Source organism: Bos mutus, chromosome 16, assembly GCF_027580195.1.
Source record: "Bos mutus isolate GX-2022 chromosome 16, NWIPB_WYAK_1.1, whole genome shotgun sequence".
In the NCBI taxonomy this organism is placed as follows: Eukaryota; Metazoa; Chordata; class Mammalia; order Artiodactyla; family Bovidae; genus Bos; species Bos mutus.
In genome coordinates this window covers 13,949,142-13,975,102 of record NC_091632.1, presented here as the reverse complement: position 1 = coordinate 13,975,102, position 25,961 = coordinate 13,949,142, and the positions used below count along the sequence as shown (strand labels likewise).

Genomic DNA, 25,961 nt, shown 5'->3' with positions numbered 1-25,961 from the left:
ATTGCAATATTTGTGATTTTTCCCTCAAATATTCCACTTAGGCAAAATATGCAAAAATATGATGGTCAAGGAAATTGGGTAATACAAGTAGTGGCCATGTGAAACCACATAAAAAGTACTCTGCACTTTAAATGAGCTATTTTTCTAACTTTAAAATTGGCTCTACTATTCCTTTGCTTGAAATCTGTTCCCAAAATTGCTATAGGGATCAGGTCATGGCCTGCACACATCTGTTTTAGCATGAAGTCCAGCTCTTTAACACAAGACCCCTCATCACCTTGTGTCTATTTGTTGTTTATGAAATATAAACCTACCTAATGGGACAAAAAGGCATGTTTATTATGCTGCTGAGTTCTAACTGGGAAATAAGTTTATCAATTCCTAAAAAAGAGCGGTAAGCCAAGGAAAGCCCCAAATCAGAAAGATATAAAGATATGCAGAAGCATTCCTCACGATTATGAGGAATGATAATTTAATAATGATAATTTAAATTTAACCTCCAAAGAGTAACTGCCATTTGCCCACTCATATAACCTTAGCAAGAATTCCCTATTTTTATTTCCATTTTACAGCTAGGGAAACTGAGGCTTAGGGAGGGCCAGTGACTTGCTCAGAGCACAAAAATAAGACCTGAGTGATTAATTCAGTCTGTCTTAAGCCAGAGTAAGCTTCCAAATGTCAAGCTAAAACCCGAGGCATAAGTCATGTGGAAGTGCTATTCACCTACTAGCTACATTAATAAACAAAATTTGTTTCGCAACATTTAAAATTATTTGAAGCCCTCCAGCACACACACTGATAGCTTTTGAATAAAATTTATGAAGTCATGTCATTCAGAAGGCAACTCTTGACTAGTAAGCACTCCTGAATCATTGTTTTTACCTACTGAAAAATAACCCGCACTGACAATCCTATTTTACCCTCTCATTATTTTACCCTTTCCTTTAGAAGAGCTGCCTAAACCCTAAACTTCTTTAAACGGTTGGTAAATATCACTCTGCATCGCAGCAATGGGCAGAAGGATGAAAATACCCACGGATAAACTATAAGCAAAGAAACATGCTATCTTCCCTAAGAAAATACAAGTAAGCCCCATTAATATCTAATACAGAATTCAAGAGTTCGACACAGACACATTACTATAAGTGGGCAATGGGCAAGGAACTGACCAAGTGCAAGGGGCAGGGGGTAGGGGGAACAAAACCCTTCCAAGTCTGCCCAAAGCCTGAACTGAAGAGGGTCTGGGGTGGGGTGGGGAGGAGGAGACACGCTCCACTCAGAGAGGCTCCAACAAGGGCGCTTCCATATGCGGAACTCTCGCCCAATCCCCGACCAGGCTCAGATCCCGTGACCGCCAGGGAGCCTGTTTGGAGAAAAGTAGACAGGGAGCCCGCAAGCCGGGCTGGCAGAGGACGCTGGAACCTGGCTGCTCGGGGAGAAAATGTCTCCTTGGCAGCTGCGGTCACTTGTCCTGTGGTCTCACTTCCCCGGGGCTGGCTCTGGAGCGAGGTGTGCCTCTGGCTTCTCCCCACCCTCTTCCCCCAATCCCTTTCCCTCCGCGGCTCCTACTCCGCAAAGCGGTCGCCACCAAAGCTACACCACCTAGCCAAAAAAGAAAAGGGAAAAAAAAAAAAAGAAAATCCCGTGTGTGCGCCCGCGGGTCAGGCAGGGCTCGCCCTCGGCTTCGGCCGGTGACAGCCGCCCGGGGATCGCAGCCAGGGCGGAGCGCGGCCCTGGGCTCCCGGGGGCTGGGTCGGGTGGCCACTGACATCTGCACGGTTCTTCCACGCACAGCCCGCACACCCTCTCCTCCAGCTCTGGGGCCCGCAGCCGCTCCACCCCCGGCCTCCGACCCCCCGATTTCCCCGAGGGCCGTCTCCCTCCGCTCACTCCAGGATCAAGGCGAGTGGAAAGGTGAATGCCACCAGCGGGCAAGTGGCCTCCAGGGGAACCATATTAACCTTGCAAGGCACGCATCTGCCCACACGCCCTGTGTCACAGCCCTGCCAAGCGTGACATGACAGCCTCCCGCCAGAGATGCCTGCCCATCCCAGTCCCGTATCTCCTCCCAACCGCACACCCGGACCCCAACCCCGCCCGTCCGCCCTCTACCCCTTTCCACCCTAAACCAGTCCCAGAAAAGGAGATGGGGGAAGAAGACAGGATTTTGCTTAAGCAAACAGATTTACCTGGATCAAATTCGGGGATCCGAGCTTGATATTCAGCTCCGACTCTCATCCCAACATCTGCAAAGCAATGTCAAGAAGGGAAAAAAGAGAAAAAGAGAGAAAGACGGGGAGGGGGGAAAAAAAGAAAAAGCAAAGGAAAAAAAGAGAGAAAGGAAGAGATACTTAATAAAATATGAAAATTGCAGGAGGGGAGGAAAAGAAGCGGCGGGTGGATGGGAAGATATTAACTCCGGGCACTCCGGGAGATGGCAGCGGATGGGGGCGGGGAGCTGGAGGTGCCGTGGGGCGGGGGGGTGCGGGCGAGGGCGGAGGATTGGTGGAGGGCGGAGGGGCGGGGGTCGCGGGGGTGCGGGGCAGGGGTGCTGCTGCACTGCACCGGGAGTTCGAGGCTACCGCAGCGCCCGGGCTCCGAGGGGGAGGGGGGGCGGGAGCTCGGCGAGGGGAGGGGAGGGGGCTGGGGGAGGGGAGGAGAGAGGGACGGGGCGGGGGGGGCAGGCGGGCCGGCGGGGAGGAGTTCGAGGCTACCACCGTGCTCGTCGTCGCTGCTGCAGCCGCTCTCGGGCTCCGAGAAGTGCAGCCCGCCGTTCGTGGACGAGGCGCCGCCGCCGCCGCCGCCGCCCACCGGGCTCTTGGTGCTGCCGTTGGCCGATCGGTTCTTCCCCAGTAACTCGGGCCCTTTCTCCATCATGCCGGGCATGGTAGAAGAGGGGAGGGGGAAAGGTGAGGGGGGAAGTGGTAGGCGTCAGGGGGAAGGGGGAGAAGGGGGAGATGGCTTCCGAGAGCGGGCGGGAGTGGAGAGGAGGAGGAGGAGGAGACGGCGGCGCCGGCGGAGGAGGAGGAGGAGGAGGGTGTTAATATGGAGCCGCCATAACCGCCCCGGTCCGGCAGTAGCGCAGTCGCCTCACAACAACCCGCCCGGGCCCCGCCTCTCTCCCCTCCTCCTCCGCCTGCCGCCCCTCTCGGCCGCGCCGCGCTCTACGCCGCCGCCGGTATCACTCCGCCCCGCAGGGAGGTTCCGGCCGCCGGGCGGGGGAGGGCTGAGGGGGGATGCGCTGGAGAGAGGGGGAGGGGCGGGGAAGCCCCGCTCGCCGACGGGCCGGGCAACCCCAACCGAGCGCTAATAAAATCGCCGCAGAGGCGCGGCCGCCTCGCGGGCTTCCTTCCTAGGGGGCGCTGCGGAGCGCGGGCGGAGGCGCGCGCGCCAGGCCTCGGGACTCTTTTGCCCTCTCAGGGCGGAAGGAACGCTGTCGGCCAGCGGGAAGGGTCCTTGCCTATCCGAGGCCTCAGCGGCCCGGGAGCGGCCCCCGCCCCTTTAATCTTTTCTGAGCGGGGCGTCGCGGCAGCGCAGCCCTTTTGAGATGCCGCGGAGGGTCGGCCGCCGGGTTTCAGGGCTTCCCCGCCTGCGTCGAGGTGGGGAAGCGCGCTTGCTTGCCGTGGAGTCGGGCGGAGGAGCCGGGCGGCCTTGGGGATCCGAGGCCCGGACGGCCGAAGGAGTGGGCCCGGTCCTAACCATCTGGACGCGGCAGTTTGTGTGGTCTGCGCCTCAGAACTGGGGCCTGATTTCCTGGAGAGGCTGAGGCTGCCGAGATGAGTTTCCAGTACCGAGCAATGCAGCTGTATATCACCAAACAGTGTTGTGTTTTTAAAAACCCTTTTCCTCAGTCGGCCTTGTCTCACCTTTTCCTTTCTTTTGTTCGTTTTTTTCTGTTTCATTACTTAGGGGAGTGGGCGTTGTCCGTGGTGAAATAAAAACTGGGAAGGGATCTTCGCCCAGTTGGCGCTTTCTCAGCGCGCTGACCTGTGGTCGAGGCTTGGAGCCGACCTCTGGAGAGGGCAGAGGCCCCAAGCGGAGGTGAGCGCAGAGCTGCAGTCTAGCGGGGTTTCCAGCCTGGCAGGCGATTTGCTCTGTAATGCTTTCCTGAATTGCGTTAGGCATGAGGAATAGGAACTGCATTTTTCGTTCACCAGATTTGAGGACATCTGCTGTGTGCCAGGTTGCCTGGCCTTGGGAGGCTACTTAGGATTTTCTTCATTTTAAAAAATTGGGTGGTTTTTTTTGGGGTGCTCACCAGTAAGTAGAAATGAGGATTTCTTGTGAACATTTAGTACGCAGATGTATGCAGATCGGTGTTTGGGGTCCACAGTAAGGTATTTGTCAAACACTTAAAATTGTCCTGGAAGATTTCTTTTCTAGATCAATACTGAATGGATCAAATCGGAAAGAAGCCTCTCTGGCCAGAAAAAGAAGAAATAACATCCCTAAAGGAGGAACGTGTAAATCAGGAATTGAGCCAAGAAAAGCATGGGAGGTAAATATTTGTCAGGGTCCCCAGTCTAAAGGGGAAAGTCTCCTGAGCAGATACAAAAACCTGTCTGGTTCTGGAGGTAGAGGTAGTTTCATCTCCCTTATCAAAACCTGATAAGATTCCATTAAATATTTGAAGCTTACAACTAAACCTTTTATTCTAGTTCCTTTCTTAACAAATACAGTTGTAAATGTTATTTTAATTCCCATATAATTTTTTCTGCAGGGAGAGAACATTTTGGCCAAATGAAATGAATATCATTTCCCTTGACAGTTATATTTTTTCATTTTGAATTAGCACATTGGTATTTTGGTTTTCATACACAAGTTGTAATGATCATGATTCAGCATCTCTGGTCCTGTAACACAAAGGCCAGACCCTAAACTGAGTGAATTCACAAAGATAAATATCACTCTGAAGCTGCTTGGCCAGCCAGCTTTCTAACACCCCAGCATTCCAATACCTTTCAGCCACTTTTCTTCAGAAAGGAGTTTCTGTCTGTAGATCAAGGACTAAAATATTGTGAAGATTTGGGAACTTCTGTAACTCACTTCTATTTATTAAAACCCTTAATGTGGGAAGATTTCACAATTTCTTCAAGTGCAGCAAGGAATACTGCATTTCTCTGGGGAGAAGAATGGGTGTTTGAGTATGGCATTTAAAAGAAGGAAAAACAAGTTTCTGTTTTGCCCCTGAAGAGAAGAGTTCTGAAGAATAATCATAGGCCTTAAAATGATATCCCAACAGTTAACAAAGACAGTATAGACAGAGAAAAGGCCTAAGAAAATTTGAGGAATGTCTATAAAGGGGGTTAGAGGCAGAAAAAAAGAATCTGGGCAAGGAAGAAATAAGCATTAAGAAGGGATCATCAACAGTGTCAAAGGATGCAGAGTCACGAGAGGGGTTTAAGAAAAGGCTTTTGGATTTGTTAACTAGAAGGCTATTGATTATTTTGACTGCTTTTTTTTTACTATATTAAAATTTTTAATATTATATACATTATATTTTAACCTTGGAACAGACATTACGTTTTCATAGTTACAAATTCAAAACGTCAAAAGAGATATAATTCACTGTTGTACTGGTATCCCAGTGACTGTAAAAAGGCAAGGTAATATAAGGATTAGAAAGAAATACATAAACCTGTTGTTTGGAAAAAAGCACGATAGTCTATATAAAATTTATAAACTGTTAGTATTAATGAATTTAGCAAGTTTATAAGTCAGTATATAAAGGTTAATTTTATATACCACCGTTAAACAATTAGGAAATTAAATTTTTTAAGTTTTACCATATATGAATGCACAAAAAATATTGAATAACTAGTATGTTAGTTTCCAGTGGCAGCTGTGACAAATTACCACAAGCATGGTAGCTTAAAATGCATCCATCCTCTCACAGTTCTAGAAACGAAAAGTCTGAAATTGATGTGTCGGCAGGCTGAGCTCCCTCAAGCGGTTTGAGGGGAGAATCTGTTCCTTGCCTTTTCCAGTTTCTGTTTGCTGGCATTCCTAGGCTTGAAGCCACAGTCATTCTAACCTCTGTGTCCATCTTCACGTTGCCTTCTCTTTGCGTGTCTGGAATTTTCCTCTTGTCTGTTGTATAGGGGGCTTCCTAGGTGGTGCTAGTGGGAAAGAGCCCACCTGCAAGTGAGAAGACAAAAAGAGATGTGGGTTAGATCACTGGGTTGGGAAGATCCCCTGGAGAAGGGAATGACAACCCACTTCAGTAATCTTACCTGGAGAATTCCATGGACAGAGGACCCTGGCGGGCTACAGTCTAAAGGGCGCAAAGAGTCAGACATGACTGAAGTGATTTAGCATGCAGGCACACTGTTATATAGAGACCGCTAGCATGTATCGCCCACCTGAATAATCCAGAATTATCTGCTCTCTCAAGATCGTTAATCACATCTACAAAGATGCTTTTTCCAAATAAACATTTTACAGTTTCCAAGGATTAGGCTCTAATGTCTTTGGGGCACCATCCAGCCCACTGCACCTAGGAATAAATTCTAATGAGAGAGGTATAAGAAGTCTGTGCTGAAAATTGTGTTGTTGATAGAAATTAGAGAAGACCCAAGTGTTAGTAGCTGGACAGATACTGTGCTCATGGATCAGAAGACTTAATTGTGTAAAGGTGTCAGTTCTCCCCAAATGATCTATATAGATTTAGTCCAATCCCTTCTAGAATCCCAGCAGATGGTGTGTGTGAGTTAATTGACAACTGAGCCTTAAATGTATATGGAAATTCTAAAGATCAAAAACAGCCAAGACAATCTGGAACAAGAATGAAGTTGGGGGATTTATATTATCAGATATTAGAAAGTAGACCAATGGAACTGAATAGGATTCCCAAACAGATGATTATGTCAACATTTTAATTTTGCAAAGGTGATGCTGTAGTGATGAGAAAAAAAAACGGATGTTTGAATAAATGATGCTGGGTCATTTGAATATACTTGGTGCCTACTCAACTCTGAATATTCATTGGAAGGACTGATGCTGAAGCTCCAATACTTTGGCCACCTGATGCAAAGAGCCAACTCATTGGAAAAGACCCTGATGCTGGGAAAGGTTGAGGGCAGGAGAAGGGGTAACAAGATGAGATGGTTGGATGGCATCACCAACTCAGTGAACATGGGTTTGAGCAAACTCTAGGAAATGGTGAAGCATAGGAAGCCTGGCGTGCTGCAGTCCATGCAGAGTCGGACACAACTTAGCAACTGAACAACAAAATAGCTTGTGGATCTAAATAAAAGATAATAGTGCTTCTAGAAAATACTTAGGAATATATACATAGCTGCCTTTACATGTTCGCTTTCCTAGGGCCCAGCGGTAAAGAATCCACCTGCAAAGTGTAATACAGGAGATGTGGGTTCAATCCCTGGTTGGGAAGAGCCTCTGGAGAAGGAAATGGCAACCCACTCTAGTGTTCTTGGCTGGGAAATCCCATGGACAGAGGAGCCTGGCAGGCTACAGTCCACGGCATCACAAGAGAGTTGGACCCAGCTTAGCCAACTTAACAACAACATGCACGTTCAGCTTATTTCTCAAGAGTGCTTGAGAACTGTTTATCTCAAGAGATAGGGGTGTCAGACTCTGAGATGAAAGGGAGACTTTATCTCTTGTGTGTTCTGTGCAAAATTAGACTCCTGCCATATGTGTGTATTACTGTTTCAAGGAAATAAATGTTTGAAAAATCACTTAATAGACAAAGCACAGGTAATTATAATTACAGAACAGTAATTTGAAGACAGTGTAACGAGGGAAATGAAGTAAAGTTACAGCTGTTAGAAGTTGGAGAACAGAATGGAAGAGGAAAGATGGAAAGGGGATAAGGGTGTTACCCTCATTTCATAAAAGGAAAAGAAGTAAGGTGGTGGTTGTGAGCTCCATCTTGATTAACCAGCTACACTAGGCACACAGGAAGGATCTCCACAGAGATCCTGGTTTATTCATTTCCAGGCTCATGATTGTCTTTATGACAACAATTTTGCTGAAGAGTTTATTGATTTGCTCTTTGGTTCTTTATTTTTTGGAGAAGGAAATGGCAACCCACTCCAGTATTCTTGCCTGGAAAATCCCATGGACAGAGGAGCCTGGCAGGCTATGGTCCATGGGGTCTTAAAGAGTCGGACATGACTGAGTGACAACACTTCACACTTCTTTATTTTTACTTTAGAGGTGCCTGTCTTGGAGTAAATTTAACTCCAAGATAGAGTCAGGCAGCATAGCCAGAAGACTGCCCACCACTGTGCTGCTTGGTGTCGGGCTGAGTCTAGTGGGCATAGTCCAGGTATGTTTTCAACAGGAAAAAGGAGGTGTGTTTTTTTGCTTTTGTTTTTTAGAGCCACTGATCATCCCCAAGTGAGAAGTTGGGGGGAAATCATATAATCTTAAGAGCTGACAGGAATTTTAGAGGTCTGGTAACCCACTTTTTCTTTAGCCCCTGGAATGTTTACCACCTCTGATGTTTGTCTTACAGCCTCCATTTAAACAGGTACAGAGATAGGTAACTGCATCACAAAGCGGATCATTTCATTTTTTAAAGATGTCTGAGTCTTAGAAAATATCCTTTTTTTTGGTACCCAAAGTTCAACTACATACAAACCCCAAATAACAGTGTCTTAAACAAAATGAAAAATTATTGCTTTTCATGTAAAAATATCCAGAAGTAGAAAGTCCTGGGCTGAAGTGACAACTGCCATGAAGTTGTCCGGCGCCCAGGCTCCTTTGCCGTGGCTTCACTGCTCTAGTTTGTCACTTTTGCCCTTGTGATCCAAAGTAGCTGCTGGATGGCCAGTCATCAGGATGACACTCCTCACAGCAGGACAGGAGGAAAGGCAGAAGGACATACCCCTTCTCTTGAAGGAGATTTTCTGAAAGTACCACATACCACTTTTGCTGATTTATCAAGTCAGAATTTAGTTACGTGGCCACTAACCTCAAGGAGGCTGGGGACCATCAAAATGCTCTGCTAAAAATCAGGGCTCTATAGATGAGGATGAAGGAACAAATGAGTGTTGAAAGGGTAGCTAGCAATTTCTGTCACACAGGTCCTTTAAATATTTGAAAACAATCATGTCCCGCTTTGGCTTTTCTTTTAGGGTAAACATCATCATTCTGTAACAAGTCTTCAGTGGTATGTTTCCAGATTCTTCACCTTTTCCATTGTCCTGTTCACATGCTCTAGTTTGTACTTAGGACACCTGCGACACTGTGAGGGCTACTTGCTGCAAAGTCAATTGGAAACACTTGGACCCCTTTGCACCTTATTTTTATGAATCCATCCTAAAATTAGCTTTCTTGGGAACATGGTTACTAAATCTGGAATCAAATGCATTCTCGTGGCTTTCACATTTGTTATTGTTTAGCCTGGTCTCTCCCTACTTAGACTCATGTAGATTTTTTATTTTCCTTTTTTCCCCTCTCCTCCCCACCGCCCACCCCCCCTTCAGCAAATGAATTTGACTCTATTGCCATTTAATTTCACCTGACTTGTTTTAGTTTACCTGAACCTTTTGAGAGCTTTCTAAGTTCTCACTTTTTACCTAACATATTATATGACTTGACTGTGGACATTTGTACCTTTGTTAAGTGGAATTTCTCTTTAAGGGCAGTAACAATGTCTTAATTTATATTCTCAGCATTGGGTACAATACCTGTGCACAGTGCATGTTTGTTTAATGAATGAATTTTGCAGTTAGCTATAGTGAGCATTTTCTAGAAGAATATTTTAGTTCTGGAATTGTTTATGGAAGGAGACTATGAAATTTCCATGTCTTTAAAAATAGATTGCTGTCTGTCTAGGAAAATTACATTTAAATGTGTATATAGTCTTTAAAAGTAGGTGATTTAAACAGTTTTGCCAAATGTCTAAATCATACAAACATTTTTAATGATTTGTTTGGCTAAATTTAAATAAGAAAATACTAGACAATTTAAAGTTTACATTTTAACTCTGTCCCATGTAACTCACTCAGAAAAGAATCTGCCTGCAGTGCAGGAGACCTGGGTTCTATCCCTGGGTTGGGAAGATCTCCTGGAGAAGGAAATGGCAACCCGCTCCAGTATCCTTGCCTGGAAAATCCCATGGACAGAGAGCCTGGTGGGCTGCAGTCCAAGGAATCACAAAGAGTAGGGCCGACTCAGTAACTGACACACTTCACTGATACAGAGTATCCTTTACTAAGCCATTCACTTTCTCTTGGTTTCACAAATTATAAAAGAGAATTCACAAATCAATTTTTCTTATTTAAAAAAGGTGTTTGAAAGAACACTCATTAAAATCAGTCTATAGGGAACACTAGGATCCAAGTTGTGAGGTAATCTGTGGATCCACAGATTAGATTAAAAGTGTCAACCTCTGAAATGGATACAAACTAACACTAGACTGATTTGTGGAAATGTAGAAAGTAACTTGAAAATGTTTCAGTACAAACTACAAAGAAACAGGTTCCCCAAATAATTTCAATTTATTAGGATGTAAACAAGATTTTTAAAAGGTAGCTGTAAAAAAGTCTCCCTTCTGCGTACATGTTTTTTTTCCCCTATTGATACGTCTTGATCTAACGCTATTACTGTTATAGAGTAATTTGATTCTATTTAGTGTAGGCTGAAATTGTGGGGTTTGCAATAGGTATGGGACTCTCCCCTCCTCCTTCCCCAGACCTTTGAAGTGAGTCCAGGGAGAAGGAAGAAGAAGGAAGGCAGATTGTCTTCTTACTTCACTTCTTAGGGTGATAACCTTCACTCTTTTGTTACTGTAGCTTCTATAACACTTGCTGGTTATACCAGCTCCAAATGCTGGGGATGTTTCTGTTGGTCTTCAAGAGGTCTTTCTTTACCTCCTCTACTGTCCCTGACTGTGGGTGATTCACCCCATAGTTCTTACTCATGTAACCCTCATCTGGTAGGTAGCCACCTTAATGTGGAGTACTGAAAACATGTTAAGTATAAAATTTATAATAATGGGAGCTGAGACAGTTATTAGAAATTATTCTCATTACTTCTGGGCCATGAATTGTGTTTTGAAACTAAAGTGTACTAATTATAAAATATTTGAAGCCTCTGTGAAGCCTTTATGATTTTATAGATTGAGATGTAATGATAATGGGTAGGACAGGAAGGCACTCTAGGTTGAATTAAATTGGGAAGAAACATCTATCTTTGTTTCCAGTATTTAATTTTATATGTGATTTAAACTAAGAACACTACAAAGCGATGGATTGTAAACAGAATGGATATATGCCAGTGTGAAAACCAGGGCTTCATAGTATTAATAAATGGTTCCGACAGTAAAGAATCTACCTGCAATACAGGAGACCTGGGTTCGATCCTTGGGTTGGGAAGATCCCCTGGGGAAGGGAATGGCAACCCACTCCAATATCTTTGCCTGGAGAATTCTATTGACAGAGGAGCCTGGTGGGCCGCAGTCCATGGGGTCACAAAGAGACACAACTGAACGAGTAACACATACACTGTATTGATTAGAACTTGAGAAAAGTTGCTCAAAAGAAAAAGCAACAGGAAACAGCCAATTTTGTATTGAAAACTCAATATAAAATAAAGGCTTGTTGCTATTAAGCCTCTGTCTCTCCCCACACCCACCACACACACTTAATTTCTTATCTCTCAGCTCTATTTTCTGTTTACCTTCATTTTTTATTACTGCAAGCAGCCACTCCCAGACAGGAAATAGCAAGGAATACAAGAGAAACATGGTGCTTTTCTAGACCAGTGGCTTTCACACCTTTTGTTACCCACTGCAATATACATTATGTTGTTAACCCAATACAGACATATAAATGTGTATCAGTCAGCTGTTTCTTTATAATAAAACAGCCAGAACATCTTAGGAATATAAAGGCAAGCATTTCTCTCACTCGATTTTTGTGTGTTGGTTAGGGTCAGCTGATCTATGCTGGACTCAGCTGGGTGTGATGGCTGGTCTTGGCAGGGCTTGCCCGTGGGTCTGTGAGTTGGTTGGTGGTTAGCTGATACAGACTGATGCTGGCTGGGGGGATCTAGCTTGGGTGACTCTGCCCCATGTGTCTCTCCTATTATTGATACTTGTGGACCTGCCTGAGCATATTTTTCTTAGGAAAATGGCAGAGATACAAAATAGTAAGCCCAGTTGCACAAAAATTCTTCAAACCTTTGGTCATGTCACATTTAACAGTCCATTGGCTAGAGCAAGTCAATAGCAAGTCCCAAGTCAAAGAAAAGTATACTCACAGAGATAAGGTAATAGTTTTGAATAAGTACCAGAAATATGCAAATATAACATGCACATATGTGTAATCTAGAAGAATAATGTAGATGAACCTATTTGCATGATACGAATAGAAACAGATTGGATGTGGACATGGGTGGTAGGGGGAAAAGAAGGGGTTGAATAAACTGGGAGATTCAGTTCAGTCACCCAGTCATGTCTGCAACCCCATGGACTGCAGTGCTCCAGGCTTCCCTGTCCATCACCAACTCCCGGAGCTTGGTCAAACTTTGTCCATCGGGTTAGTAATGCCATCTGACCATCTCATCTTCTGTCACCCCCTTCTCCTGCCTTCACTCTTTCCCCACATCAGGGTCTTTTCCAGTGAGTCAGTTATTCGCATCAGGTGGCCAAAGTAAAACTTCAGCATCAGTCCTTCCAATGAATATTCAGGACTGATTTCCTTTAGGAAATCTTGCAGTCCAAGGAACTCCCAAGAGTCTTTGATCTTGCAATCCAAGGAACTCTCAAGAGTCTTCTCCACAATTTAAAAGCATCAATTCTTCAGCGCTTAGCTTTCTTGATGCTCTTAACTCTCAACATCCTTAAATGACTACTGGAAAAACCAGAACTTTGACTAGGCAAACCTTTGTTGGCAAAGTAATGTCTCTGCTTTTTAATATGCTGTCTAGATTGGTCATAGCTTTTCTTCTAAGGAGCAAGCGTTTTTTGATTTCATGGCTGTAGTCACCATCTGCGGTGATTTTGGAGCCCGAGAAAATAAAAGTCTCTCACTGTTTCCATTGTTTCCCCATCTATTTGCCATGAAGTGGTGGGACCAGATGCCATGATCTTAGTTGTTTGAATGTTGAGTTTAAGCCAGATTTTTCACTCTCATCGTTCACTTTGATCAAGAGGCTCTTCAGTTCCTCTTCGCTTTCTGCCATAAGGGTGGTGTCATCTGCATATCTGAGGTTATTCATATTTCTCCCAGCAATCTTGATTCCAGCTTGTGCTTCATCCAGCCTGGCATTTCGCATGATGTACTCTGCATATGAGTTAAATTAGCAGGGTGACAATATACAGCCTTGACGCTGTATATTGACAATATACAGCCTAGACTGAACCAGTCTATTGTTTCATGTCGAGTTCTCACTGTTGCTTCTTGACCTGCATACAGATTTCTCAAGAGGCAGGTCAGGTGGTCTGGTATTTCCATCTCTTTGAGAATTTTCCACAGTTTATTGTGATCTATATAGTCGAAAGCTGTAATCAGAAAGCAGAAGTAGATGTTTTTCTGGAATTCTTTTGCTTTTTCAGTGATCCAAGGGATGTTGGCAATTTGATCTCTGGTTCCTTTGCCTTTTCTAAATCCAGCTTGAACATCTGGAAGTTCACGGTTCACGTACTGTTACAGCCTTGCTTGAAGAGTTTTGAGCATTACTTTGCCACCGTGTGAGATGAGTGCAGTAGTGCAGTAGTTTGAACATTCTTTGAGGCATTGCCCATCTTTGGGATTGGAATGAAAACTAACCTTTTCCAATCCTGTGGCCATGGCTGAGTTTTCCAAATTTGTTGGCATACTGAACGCAGCACTTTAACAGCATCATCTTTTAGGATTTTAAATAGCTCAGCTGGAATTCCATCACCTCCACTAGCTTTGTAGTGATACTTCCTAAGGTCCACTTGATTTCGCATTCCAGGATGTCTGGCTTTAGGTGAGTGATCACACCATCGTGGTTATCTGGATCATGAAGATCTTTTTTGTACAGTTCTTCTGTGTTTTCTTGCCACCTCTTCTCAATATCTTCTGCTTCTGTTAGGTCCATACCATTTCTGTCTTTTATTGTGCCCATCTTTGCATGAAATGTTCCCTCTGTATCTCTGATTTTCTTGAAGAGGTGTCTAGTCTTTCACATTCTGTTGTTTTTCTCTCTCTCTTTGCATTGATCACTGAGGAAGGCTTTCTTATCTCTTCTTGCTGTTCTTTGGAACTCTGCATTCAAATGGGTATATCTTTCCTTTTCTACTATGCCTTTAGACTCTCTTCTTTTCTCAACTATTTGTAAGGCCTCCTTAGACAACCATTTTGCCTTTTTGCATTTCTTTTTCTTGGGGATCATCTTGATCCCTGCCTCCTGTACAGTTTCACAAACCTCCATCCATAGTTCTTCAGGCACTCTATCAGTTCTAATACCTGGAATCTATTTTTCACTTCCACTGTATAATTATAAGGGATTTGATTTAGGTCATACCTGAATGGTCTATTGGTTTTCCCTACTGTCTTCAATTTAAGTCTGCATTTTGCAATGAGGAGTTCATGGTATGAGCCACAGTCAGCTCCTGGTCTTGTTTTTGCTAACTGTAGAGAGCTTCATCTCCATCTTTGGCTGCAAAGAATACAATCAATCTGATTTCGGTGTTGACCATCTGGTGATGTCCATGTGTAGAGTGTTGTGTTGTTGGAAGAGGGTATTTGCTATGACCAGGGTGTTCTCTTGGCAAAACTCTGTTAGCCTTTGTCCTGCTTCGTTTTGTACTCCAAGGCCAAATTTGCCTATTACTCCATGTATCTCTTGACCTCTTACTTTTCGCTTCTTGGCCTTTTGGCTAAGGTCACTTCTCGGCCTTTTGGCTAAGATCAAGTGTACTGGGAGATTAGGTTTGACATATATATGCTACCATGTGTGAACTATTGTATAGTGCAGGAGGCTGAGCTCGGTGCTCTGTGATGACCCAGACAGGTGAGATGGGATGGGGCAGTGAGGGGAGGTTCAGGAGGGATGTATGTATACATAAAGCTGATTCACTTCAGTGTACAGCAGAAACTAACACAACTTTGTAAGAAACTATGCCTCAATTTAAAAAATTTAAAAAGTTCCACAAAACAATTCTTACTTAGAAGTTTGGGTCAAGATCTGTAGTTTGATAAACATTGTTCTAGACCAGACCAAGGATCCTCAACCTCCGGGATCTAATGCCTGATGATCTAAGGTGGAGCTGATTTAGTAATAGAAGTATAGTGCACAATAAATGTAATGCAATTGAATCATCCCCAAACCATCCCTGCCTTTTCCCCCCCAAGGTCTGTGGAAAAACTGTCTTCCACAAAATTGGTCACTGGTGCCAAAAAGGTTGGGGCACTGCTCTAGACAGATATTGATTCAAACATACATGACCTGTGTCTTAGAAGCATAATCTGAACACCAAACTGAGCTAATTCTGACAGTTCTCTCTCCAGCCTCAGTGGAGAGATTTACATTACTGTCACTCCAATCCGTGTTACTTGATGTGTAGTCCACAAACAAACTAGTCTCCTGACTGGTGCCAGTCCACACACTGTTCATTACCAGATCATAACTATAGTAAGGTAAGGTGCTAGAATATACACGAACACACTGTTTCGTTCATTGAGAAAGTCTTACTTAAAAAATAAAAGAAGTCAGCTGAATGAAACTGCATGCTTATTAAGGTGTTGGGTTGGCCAAAAAGTTCATTCAGGTTTTTCTGCAAGATCTTGTGGAAGAACCTCAATGTTTTGGCCAACCCAGTAGTTGCTTTACACTATGATGGAAGTTCCTTATCTCAGTCTCTGATCAGTAACAAGCATTTCACAGACCAGCATCACCCAAGGAAGACCTAGCATCTTCTAAACAGAAGTGAAGTGAAAGTCACTCAGTCGTGTCTGACTCTGTGACCCCATGGACTATACAGTCCATGGAATTCTCCAGGCCAGAATACTGGAGTGGGTAGCCTTTCCCTTCTCCAGTGGATCTTCCCAACTCAGGAATTGAACCCAGGTCTCCCACAGTGCAGGCAGATTCTTTACCAGCTGACTCACAAGGGAAGCCCAATATTCTTCTAAATAGGAATCTCTGTAAAATATTAATAGTCATCTTATGTATCTGAGACAAAGGGGATGTTTTGGAGAAGTAGATTTCTTAAGCATTTCATACATATTGTAGGAGAAGAAACCATTAATGAGAAAGGAGCAGAAGAAACAAAAGCAGAGAGGGATTAACTGATGGAGCAAGACTTTGGAGATGGAGCAACAAGGACAAGATGGCTGGATTGGTCTTGACCAAGAGGTGGTACTCCTCATCCTCTGAGGCTAGAGAAAGCTAAAATGGAGATACTTATACAGCAAGTTTGCAGGAGTGGTGGTTGGACATTTGGGGTATTTCATAAAGGTATTCTTACCTGTGAAGTAAGGGTCAAGGTCATCTGCTGAGATGGCATCTTGTTACTGCTGTTTTGGAATTGAGGTATTTGAATTAAACTCAGTTTATTTAAAACCCTAGTAAGAATTTTGTTCTACTTTATTCTATTTACTTTATAAACATTCTACTTTCCACAACCTATGCATTTTAAATTATTTTCATCAATGTTTTGTTATGAAAATTATCAAGCATACAGAGAAGTGGAAAGAATTATACAAGGAGAATTAATTTACCTACCTCTTGGATTCTACAATTTATTTTTATGTCATGTCAATTTCAGTTTGAGGCCAGTCTGGAAATGGTATAGTTTTTATTTTGATTACTGAAGTTAGTATTAATAAATACTCGTGAAGACTTAGGAAGAGAATCATTTCAAATTCAACAGGTCAGGTATATATGTTCTTGGCTTCTGTTTTAATCAGGATTCTTCCAAGAAGAAACAGATGGATCAATTTATCTATCTAGGCTTCCCTGATGGCTCAGTTTGTAAAGAATCTGCCTTCAGTGCAGGATTCCACCTGCAATGCAGGAGACCCAGGTTCAATCCCGGGTCAGGAAGACCCCCTGGAGAAGGAAATGGCAACCCACTCCAGTATTCTTTCCTGGGAAATCCCATGGACAGAGGAGCCTAGTGCAGTACAGTCCATGGCATCACAAGAGTTGGACACAACTTAGTGACCATACCACCATCTATCTATCTACATAGGCTCCTGTGATAATAGAAGCTGCAAAGTCCCAAGATCTGGAGGGTGAGTTGGCAAGCTGGAGACCCAGGAGGGTAAGTGGTCTAGTTCTAGTCCAAAGAACCAATGATTCAGGTCAAGTCTGAAGGCAGGGAAAAGGCTAATGTCCCATTTCAAAGACCATCAGGCAGGAGGAATTCTCTCACTTGGGAGAGGTTCAACATTTTTGTTGTATTCAGGTCTTCAGCAGGTTGGGTGAGACCCCCTCACATTAGGGAGAACAACCTACTCAGGCTAAGGGTTTAAGTGTTAATCTCATCCAAAAACACCTTCACAGTAACACCCAAATAATGGTTGACCAAGTATCTGGGTACCCTCTGGACCAGTCGACACATGACAAATCCTCACCGTCTCTCTATGCTGTGTATTCCTAAGAGAACCGTAATCAACCCCAACCTGCTTCTCAGGTTGCTCCTTTCCCACACTCCCTGAAGGAAAATCCTTGTAGCGCTCACATTTCTGGACCATATGGCGTATTTGCTGTGTAAGTTTTGCGAACTCACCACTGAATAGCCTTAGGAGTTTAACACTCACTGTGAATAGTACTATTTTAAACAACAGTTTTATGTAATTGTATACTTTATTTCTATATACATACATAAAACTATTCCTAATTTCTATGGAAGAGAATAAACTAAATATACATACAATTATATTAACCAGCCAAATGTTTTAAATTTTTAACTTTCTTATAAGTCAAAAGTTGTGTTTTAAGGTCTTAAGTTGTGAGGTTTTCAGACTAACTCAGTCTTCATATTTTTCTTCCTATTTATTAGTAAAGCAGATGGCTTTCCTGGTTCTTAAATTTTTTTTCTACTTTTTCGGTTTCTTAGTTTGAACTAGCAAGTAAGTCACAAAGTACGTTCAATAAATTTGGAGGCTTTAAAATGTATTCCGTCATAATTCCACAAACATTTATGATCATAATTTTGAGCTATTTGAAACACAAAGATGAATAATGCATAATCTATGGTCTTAAGAGGCTCGTAATCTTGTAAGAGAAAGAGACTTAACCAAAAACATAATTCTGGAATGTCAGGGGTTAGAAGGTCTCTGTCTAGTCACACACCCCTTTGCCTCTCCATTGGAGAAGTAGACACAAAAATCCGTAACCAGTTGGACAAATTGTAATAAATGGTGTAACCAGTAAGAAAAAAACCCACAAAGGTGACACTCATCCTTGTGAATCTCTACCTGGGTCTGAGCCCAGTTCCAGATAATTATGCCACTGGGCAAACTGCTACCCTAGAGATTGACTGGCACCACTCCTATAACAACCCTGTTTTTTAAAGTCTTCTCATTTTCAATAAGAGCTATTTCAAATTTTCTCCATCATCTTCACTTCTCCAACTCCATTACTAGGCTCTTTTTATTCTTCATAGATGACCTTTCTCTTGACCTCAACCCATCCTTAGCCACAAGCCATCAAACACACTGCCACCAGTTGTAACCCAAGCCTCCATCACCCCTTCTTTGGCAGAGGTCAGTGTAGGGATCATGGGGAAGATTCTGTCTTCCCCTAAGCTGCCCACTCAGTATCTCTTAGGCTCCCATCCTTTCCTCTGCTCAGCTGTGTGTAACTGTTCTTTGCACTGCTGGTCACTGGGAGAGTATCCAGGACACTGTGTCCTTCAGAGAAGAGGGATTGAAGTTGACTACCACTGCAGTTTGCCCAAGATCACAGACTGAAGATATGTGAATCTCTTTACTGATGGGTTGAACTGATTTTAAAAGTGGAATTACGACACTGGAGTGTGAAAGTCGCTCAGTTGTGTCCACCTCTTTGCGACTCCATGGACTATACAGTTCATGGAATTCTCCAGGCTAGAATACTGGAGTGGGTTGCCATTTCCTTCTCCAGGGGATCTTCCCAACCCAGGGATCGAACCCAGGTCTCCCACATTGCAGGCAGATTCTTCACCAGCTGAGCCACATGACAACATTGGAGAGTAAAGACCAAAAGCCCTGCACTGTATAAGACTCTCCATGAATCCAAAGGAAAACTACTTGTAGCAAACATTGTTAGTATCCTACCTCACAACCCCTTGGCTCTCCTCAGTGCAGCACAAATATGGTTTCCACACACTAAGAGTTTCTTACTTCCAGCTCCATGTCTCTCTTCTTTGCCTGAAATCTCTCTTTGGCCCCATGGGAGCTTGTTCTGTTATAGGCAGGTGCAGCATGCAAGTGTGGAGGGGGAGTTACCCCTGGTCACAATCTTTAACCAGTTGTGGATAGAGTGGGTGAATTAATGCCCCAGCCTCCTCACCACCAGAGGGACAATATTTAGATGTGTTCCACATGGTTTCTCAGAGGATTCTCAGTGGGGTTGAACCCTCAATGAGGCTATTAACAGGGGAACCCACTCATTACTAACCTACTTATTAACCCTGCTCGGTAAAGCACACTTCCTGACTTTTCTCCATCCCCTGTCTCACCTTTCACATTTCCTCATCTGTGCTTCTTAGGATCACCTCTGCACCCACATCCTCAGCTCATCGTGGCTCAGACAGTAAAGCGTCTGACTACAATGTGGGAGACCCAGGTTTGATCCCTGGGTCAGGAAGTTCCCCTGGAGAAAGGAAATGGCAACTCACTCCAGTATTCTTGCCTGGAAAATCCCATGAACGGAGGAGCCTGATAGGCTACAGTCCATGGGGTCGCAAAGAGTCGGACACGACTGAGCAAATTCACTTCACTTCACTTCACTTTAGCCAATACTGTAACAGCAGCCTTGTGAGAGACCCTGACCCAGAGGGCCCAGCTAAGCCACTCTCTGATTCCTAACCCATGTGAACTGTGTGATAATACATATTATCTGAAATAATCTATTGCTGAAAAACATTAACTCTCTGGAACAGTAAATCTTAAAGCCTTAAAGAAAAAGGGCATAATTTAAGATTTGAGGTAGGCTACCTGGGATTTGAAGTGGGCTACCTTCCATAACCCACCCTTCTAGGAATCAGTCATTTTAAATTGTAGAATATTTAGTTCCTTTTATACTTTCTCTTTGGGAGCATGCAGAGTTCCTATCTTAGTTAAACAGAGACCACAAAAATGATGGTTTTAAGTAGTTTCTTTCAAAGAAGACTTATCCTGTTTTTTTTATGGTTGTGTGATCACCTCTTCCTCTCCTTAAAATATTCATTCATTTACTTAACAATTGTTAAATGAGAACCTGCTACTGTGTGCATTATATCCTCTGCCTGAGATTGACGTTACAAGGATCAGCTAGACCTGGTCCTTAGTATCTGTGAGTGCCCAAAGCCATTAAATACAGGCCACCCTAGGATGTGTCTCAGTAGCTATGGAAACATGGAGGGGGATCCTGTAAGACTTTCTGTAGGACCTGATTTCTGAATTGAGTCCTGAAGAACAAGCAGTACACACCCAGATGGCATAAATAGGGAGTCCTGGGCAAGAGAGGAACAGCATGTGCCCAGGCCCAGGACCTCCATCTGTGGGTTATTCTAGTTCATCTTTTCTGTGTTTTTAATGTCTGTTTTTAATGTCTCTTTTTCCATTTGGCCCCTTCTATAAACACCTACTGTTTCTTAGACTCTGTTGCAGAGGGAGAGGGTGGGAAGATTTGGGAGAATGGCATTGAAACGTATGATATCATGTATGAAACGAGTTGCCAGTCCAGGTTCGATGCATGATACTGGATGCTTGGGGCTAGTGCACTGGGACGACCCAGAGGGATGGTATGGGGGGGCGGGGAGGGAGGAGGGTTCAGGATGGGGAACACATGTATACCTGTGGCGGATTCATTTTGATATTTGGCAAAATTAATACAATTTGTAAAGTTTAAAAATAAAATTAAAAAAAAAAGAAAAAAAAAAAAGAACAATGCAAAAAATAATACCTCCCTCAGCATTGTGTCCTCAGGCTACTCCTCTGTCTTCCTCCTTCTCAATGTAGTTTTGCTCCTTGAGAGAATATAGGACCTACATCAAGTCCTGAAATACCAGGCTAGATGAATCACAAGCTGGAATCAAGATTTCCGGGACAAATACCAACAACTTCAGATATGCAAACACTCTAATATCAGAAAGTAAAGAGGAACTAAAGAGCCTCTTGATGAGGGTAAAAAAGGAGAATGAAAAAGCTGGCTTAAAACTCAGCTTTCAAAAAACCAAGACCATGGCATCCAGTCCCATCACCATGGCAAATAGAAGCAGTGACAGATTTTATTTTCTTGGGCTCTAAAACCACTGTGGATGGTGACTGCAGCCATGAAATTAAAAGCCACTTGCTCCTTGAAAGGAAAGCTATGATAAACTTAGCATATTAAAAAGCAGAGGCATCACTTTGCCAACAAAGATCTATGTGGTCAAAGCTATGATTTTTCCAGTAGTCATGTACAGATGTGAGAGTTGGACCATAAGGAAGGCTGAGTGCCAAAGAATTGATGTTTTTGAATTGTGCTGGAGAAGATGCTTGAGAGACCTTTGGACAGCAAGGAGATCAAACCAGTCAATCCTAAAGAAAATTACCCCTGAATATTCATTGGAAGGACTGATGCTGAAGCTGAAGCTCCAATACTTTGGCCACCAGATGTGAAGACCTGATTCACTGGAAAAGACTCATGCTGGGAAAGATTGAAAGCAAAAAGAAGAGGGAGGCAGAGGATGAGATGGTTAGATAACATCACCAACTCAATAGACATGAATTTGAGCAAACTCTGGGAGTTAGTGGAGGACAGAGGAGCTTGGTATGCTGCAGTCCAAGGGGTCGCAAATAGTTGGACTTAGCAACTGAACAACAAGTCCCTCGACCTCCCATTCCATCCTTAAGCTGAGGACCCAGGGGACCTTCATGGGAAAGGGGTTACAAGTGAAAAAATAACATGGTAATTCTGGAAGGTAAAGGATAATGGGAACACACAAATTCACCCCATATGGGTTCAAATGGAAGTTCTGAGAGCTTTGGTAATGAACAAAGAAGACTTTTGATGTGTTCCAGGCATTTGGGATACAGAAAGTGGATTTTGATGAAGTTTTTAAATAAGTATTTCACCTTGGGGATTTTTTCAGAGAATATAGTAAAGATCTGGATCTCTATTTGAACTACTTCAGGTTGCTGGATTTGTGATTCTTTTAATGCCAGGACTGAACTGCATGTCTGCCTTGTATTCTGTGGATGACATTTCACTTTTAAGCTAGTAAATGCAATATCAGTTTCTTTTTTTTTTTAATTTAGTGTTTCATATACTATGATATTTTAAGGTCCAGAAGATCAGTATTTTTTGTTGGAATAAAATCATTATTCTAAAAATTTTTATGATTTGAGTTATTTACATATTATATTGCATTACAGTTTCTAATCAAACTGTTTTACTTGCTTAGATGAACTTCTTCTCTGTCTCCATAATTCTTAAGAGGAAGAATTAATGAGAATTGAAAGGAGAAGCTTCTGCTGGAAGAATAATGCTTGAGTTCCAGGCACTTCTGAACCAATAGAATATGAAAATGCCAGTGCTGAAACTACTGCAGGAAACTGTGTGGAAGCTCCCCATGAGACTAAAGAAGCCAAAAGAGACGTGTGATACCTCTCCTGAAAGAATGAGAACACAGCTTGATGTCAATAAAAAGATTGCAACCCATGGAGAAAATAGTTATTAAAAATGTGTCCTCAAAGTAAGTGAGAGACAGAGACAGAGATCGTTTGAAGATGGAGTAAAAAGGAAATGAAGTTAGCTAATAGCAATGATATCATCTTCCAACTAGTTTAGAATCAGAGCTTTTTCAGCAGCTGAAAAAATGTACACAAAAATCAGTTCACTATCTAATAAAGACCAATTGACACACGTAAAGAGACATCTTTCTTTTAAATTACATGTCATCTTCTATTTATCATCATTAGTTACATTTTCTTTATTTCATATAGTGTTTATGTTAGTTTGTAACACTTTGTTTTACCTGCCAGCAACTGATATTGGTAATGATTTATATTTAAATTTTTGTAATTTTTCATTTTCCTTAATGTATGATTTTAAAATTTAAAATGCATCAAATACCTAGTCTTACATTTTAATTTTATGGATTAAAAAGTTTCAAAATAGAAAATACTAGTACTTTAGTTACAATTTGAATCAAATATTCCAATTCTCCTGTTATTCCTGTCCTCTGGTGTTGTGATGATTTTTTCTTTAAGATGCAGTTCTCTCATAAGACCATCTCTGATTCCACCGCAGGGAAATTGAGTTTATTCCCAGAGTAGACTGTGCAGACTTGGTGATAATAATCAGAACATTTTACTGTAATGAGGTATTTGTCTCTCTCCTTTTATTGTGTCACAAAATCCTTGAATATTTATAAAACAGGAAGCAATTTTATTAACTATAATGGAAGAATACTCCTTTCAGGCTTGCCAAGGGGTTTGTTACAATGAATTGAGTTGTGGACACTTCCAGGGACAGGTTGTGCTTCCTGAAGGCACAGCCAGTCAGCTAGCTCTGCCGTATTTCCCCTTAACTGTAACCATGTCTGAAACTGAGGACCATCTGTGCTTTGTAATAAAAAGCTAAAGTCTTTATGCCTTGAGAATAATTTTGAAATTTAATATATCTGAAGTCTATACTTATAAAAATTATTTAAAATTATGTTTAAAACTCATTTAAAATGGAAAAACTCATTTTGATTATTTTCTTATTATCTAACTTGTTAACCAGCTTAGTCACAAACAAGATGATGTATCTGGAAACAAAATGTAAATTGTAGGATGCTGCACAAAATAATCTTAAGAGCTAGAGTTAAAGACAAGAAATGTCCTCTTCTCTTCCTCAGAGGGGATCATCCTAAATTTGTGAACCTTTCTTGATAGGTTTTCATTTCCAACCACATAAATTCTTTATACTGTTTTTTGAAATCCCATTAAACTGCAGGGAGTTTATGCTGATCACTTGAGCTCTATATAAATGACTAATTCAAATTCATGTTGATGAAATCCCTTGCTTAAAGTTTTTTCATGATAAATTTGGATTGTATTATAGGCTATTCATTTAATAGCAAATATGTATTGAATGCTTACTGTGTGCAAGATACGGTTCTTAGTATACATCCCTGTTCTAGTGGAGCTTACATTTTAGAAAGGAGATACAATGAACAATAAACAAATTAATAAATATGTGCAAAATACTACATATGGTATATACATATATGTTATATGCATATGTATACACATTATAGTGTATTATGTTGCAAAACATAGTGTTGTTTTATATTGCATTAGACGGTGATAAGTGCTGTAGAAGACATTTTTAAAGTTTGGCCATGATAAGGGGCATTGAGAGTTCTAGAAGTGAGTAGTTTGCAGTTTTAAGTAGGATATTCACAGTGGGTCTAGAGAATTCATTGAATTTTAGAAAATCTAAAGGAGTGAGCCAAGAAAGAACATTTCTAGCAGAGGAAACAGCCTTTAGAAAAAATAAACTGTGGAAGATTCTGAAAGAGATGGGAATACCAGATCACCTGACCTGCCTCTTGAGAAACCTATATGCAGGTCAGGAAGCAACAGTTAGAACTGGACATGGAACAACAGACTGGTTCCAAATAGGAAAAGGAGTACATCAAGGCTGTATATTGTCACCCTGCTTATTTAACTTATATGCAGAGTACATCATGAGAAACGCTGGTCTGGAAGAAGCACAAGCTGGAATCAAGATTGCCAGGAGAAATATCAATAACCTCAGATATGCAGATGACACCACCCTTATAGCAGAAAGTGAAGAGGAACTAAAAAGCCTCTTGATGAAAGTGAAAGAGGAGAGTGAAAAAGTTGGCTTAAAGTTCAACATTCAGAAAACGAAGATCATGGCATCTGGTCTCATCACTTCATGGCAGATAGATGGGGAAACAATGAAAACAGTGTCAGACTTTATTTTTGGGGGCTCCAAAATCACTGCAGATGGTGATTGCAGCCATGAAATTAAAACACCCTTACTCCTTGGAAGGAAAGTTATGACCAACCTAGATAGCATATTAAAAAGCAGAGATATTATTTTGCCAACAAAGGTCCGTCTAGTCAAGGCTACGGTTTTTCCAGTAGTCATGTATGGATGTGAGAGTTGGACTGTGAAGAAAGCTGAGAGCCAAAGAATTGATGCTTTTGAACTGTGGTGTCGGAGAAAACTCTTGAGAGTCCCTTGGACTGCGAGGAGGTCCAACCAGTCCATCCTAAGGGCTATTAGTCCTGGGTGTTCTTTGGAAGGATTGATGCTGAAGCTGAAACTCCTACTTTGGCCACCTCATGCAAAGAGTTGAGTCATTGGAAAAGACCCTGATGGGGATTGGGGGCAGGAGGAGAAGGGGACGACAGAGGATGAGATGGCTGGATGGTATCACTGACTCGATGGACATGAGTTTGAGTAAACTCCGGGAGTTGGTGATGGACAGGGAGGCCTGGCGTGCTGCGATTCATGGGGTCACAAAGAGTCGGACATGACTGAGTAACTGAACTGAACTGAAGATGATGGCGTTTTCAAGGGAGAGCAAGAGATCCAAAATGGCTTGAGTGGAGAGTGAGAAGCAGAAAATAGGGGAGGAGGTCAAAGAATAGGGTAAGGAATAGTGCTGGCGGTGGAACAAGATCCTGGAGAAATGTGTATATGTGGGGTGGGCGGGAGAGGTGGTTTGATAAAGACTTTGTCCTTTTTACTCTGGTTGAAATAGGGAAGCACTGGAGGATTTTGATTGAAGGAGGGATGTGAGCAGGCCTCTATTTAAAAAGGCTGTAGTGGTTTCTGTGTTGAGCATAGACTCTAGGCCTGTAGGAAGGTCCTGCAGT

General features: G+C 42.6%; 1 protein-coding gene and 1 long non-coding RNA gene across 10 annotated transcripts in view; one reads left to right on the top strand and one right to left on the bottom strand.

The window, feature by feature from the left end:
- The window catches only part of RCOR3 (REST corepressor 3), a 53,228-nt gene extending 50,158 nt beyond the window's left edge, over positions 1-3,070 (bottom strand). For 2 of the 4 annotated variants that reach the window (XM_070384729.1, XM_070384731.1), the window contains exons 1-2: positions 2,715-3,070; positions 2,190-2,246 (exon numbers count right to left, since the gene is read on the bottom strand). In XM_070384729.1, the coding sequence (XP_070240830.1) occupies positions 2,190-2,246; positions 2,715-2,886 (229 nt within the window). In that variant the 5' untranslated portion in view covers positions 2,887-3,070. The remainder of the gene's footprint in view (positions 1-2,189; positions 2,247-2,714) is intronic. The other 2 variants (XM_070384730.1, XM_070384732.1) reach the window with 1 other exon arrangement.
- On the top strand, positions 3,037-24,301 carry LOC106701334 (uncharacterized). 6 transcript variants are annotated; one of them, XR_011467208.1, is made up of 5 exons: positions 3,260-4,041; positions 4,371-4,498; positions 16,177-16,299; positions 17,138-17,209; positions 21,096-22,497. It is a non-coding gene; the product is annotated as an uncharacterized lncRNA (long non-coding RNA). The 6 variants fall into 6 exon arrangements; XR_011467206.1 differs by lacking the exon at positions 21,096-22,497 and adding an exon at positions 22,523-24,301 and having other exon boundaries at positions 3,261-4,041; XR_011467207.1 differs by lacking the exons at positions 16,177-16,299; positions 17,138-17,209; positions 21,096-22,497 and adding exons at positions 3,037-3,178; positions 22,523-24,301 and having other exon boundaries at positions 3,910-4,041.
- The last annotated feature ends 1,660 nt before the right edge of the window (positions 24,302-25,961 follow it).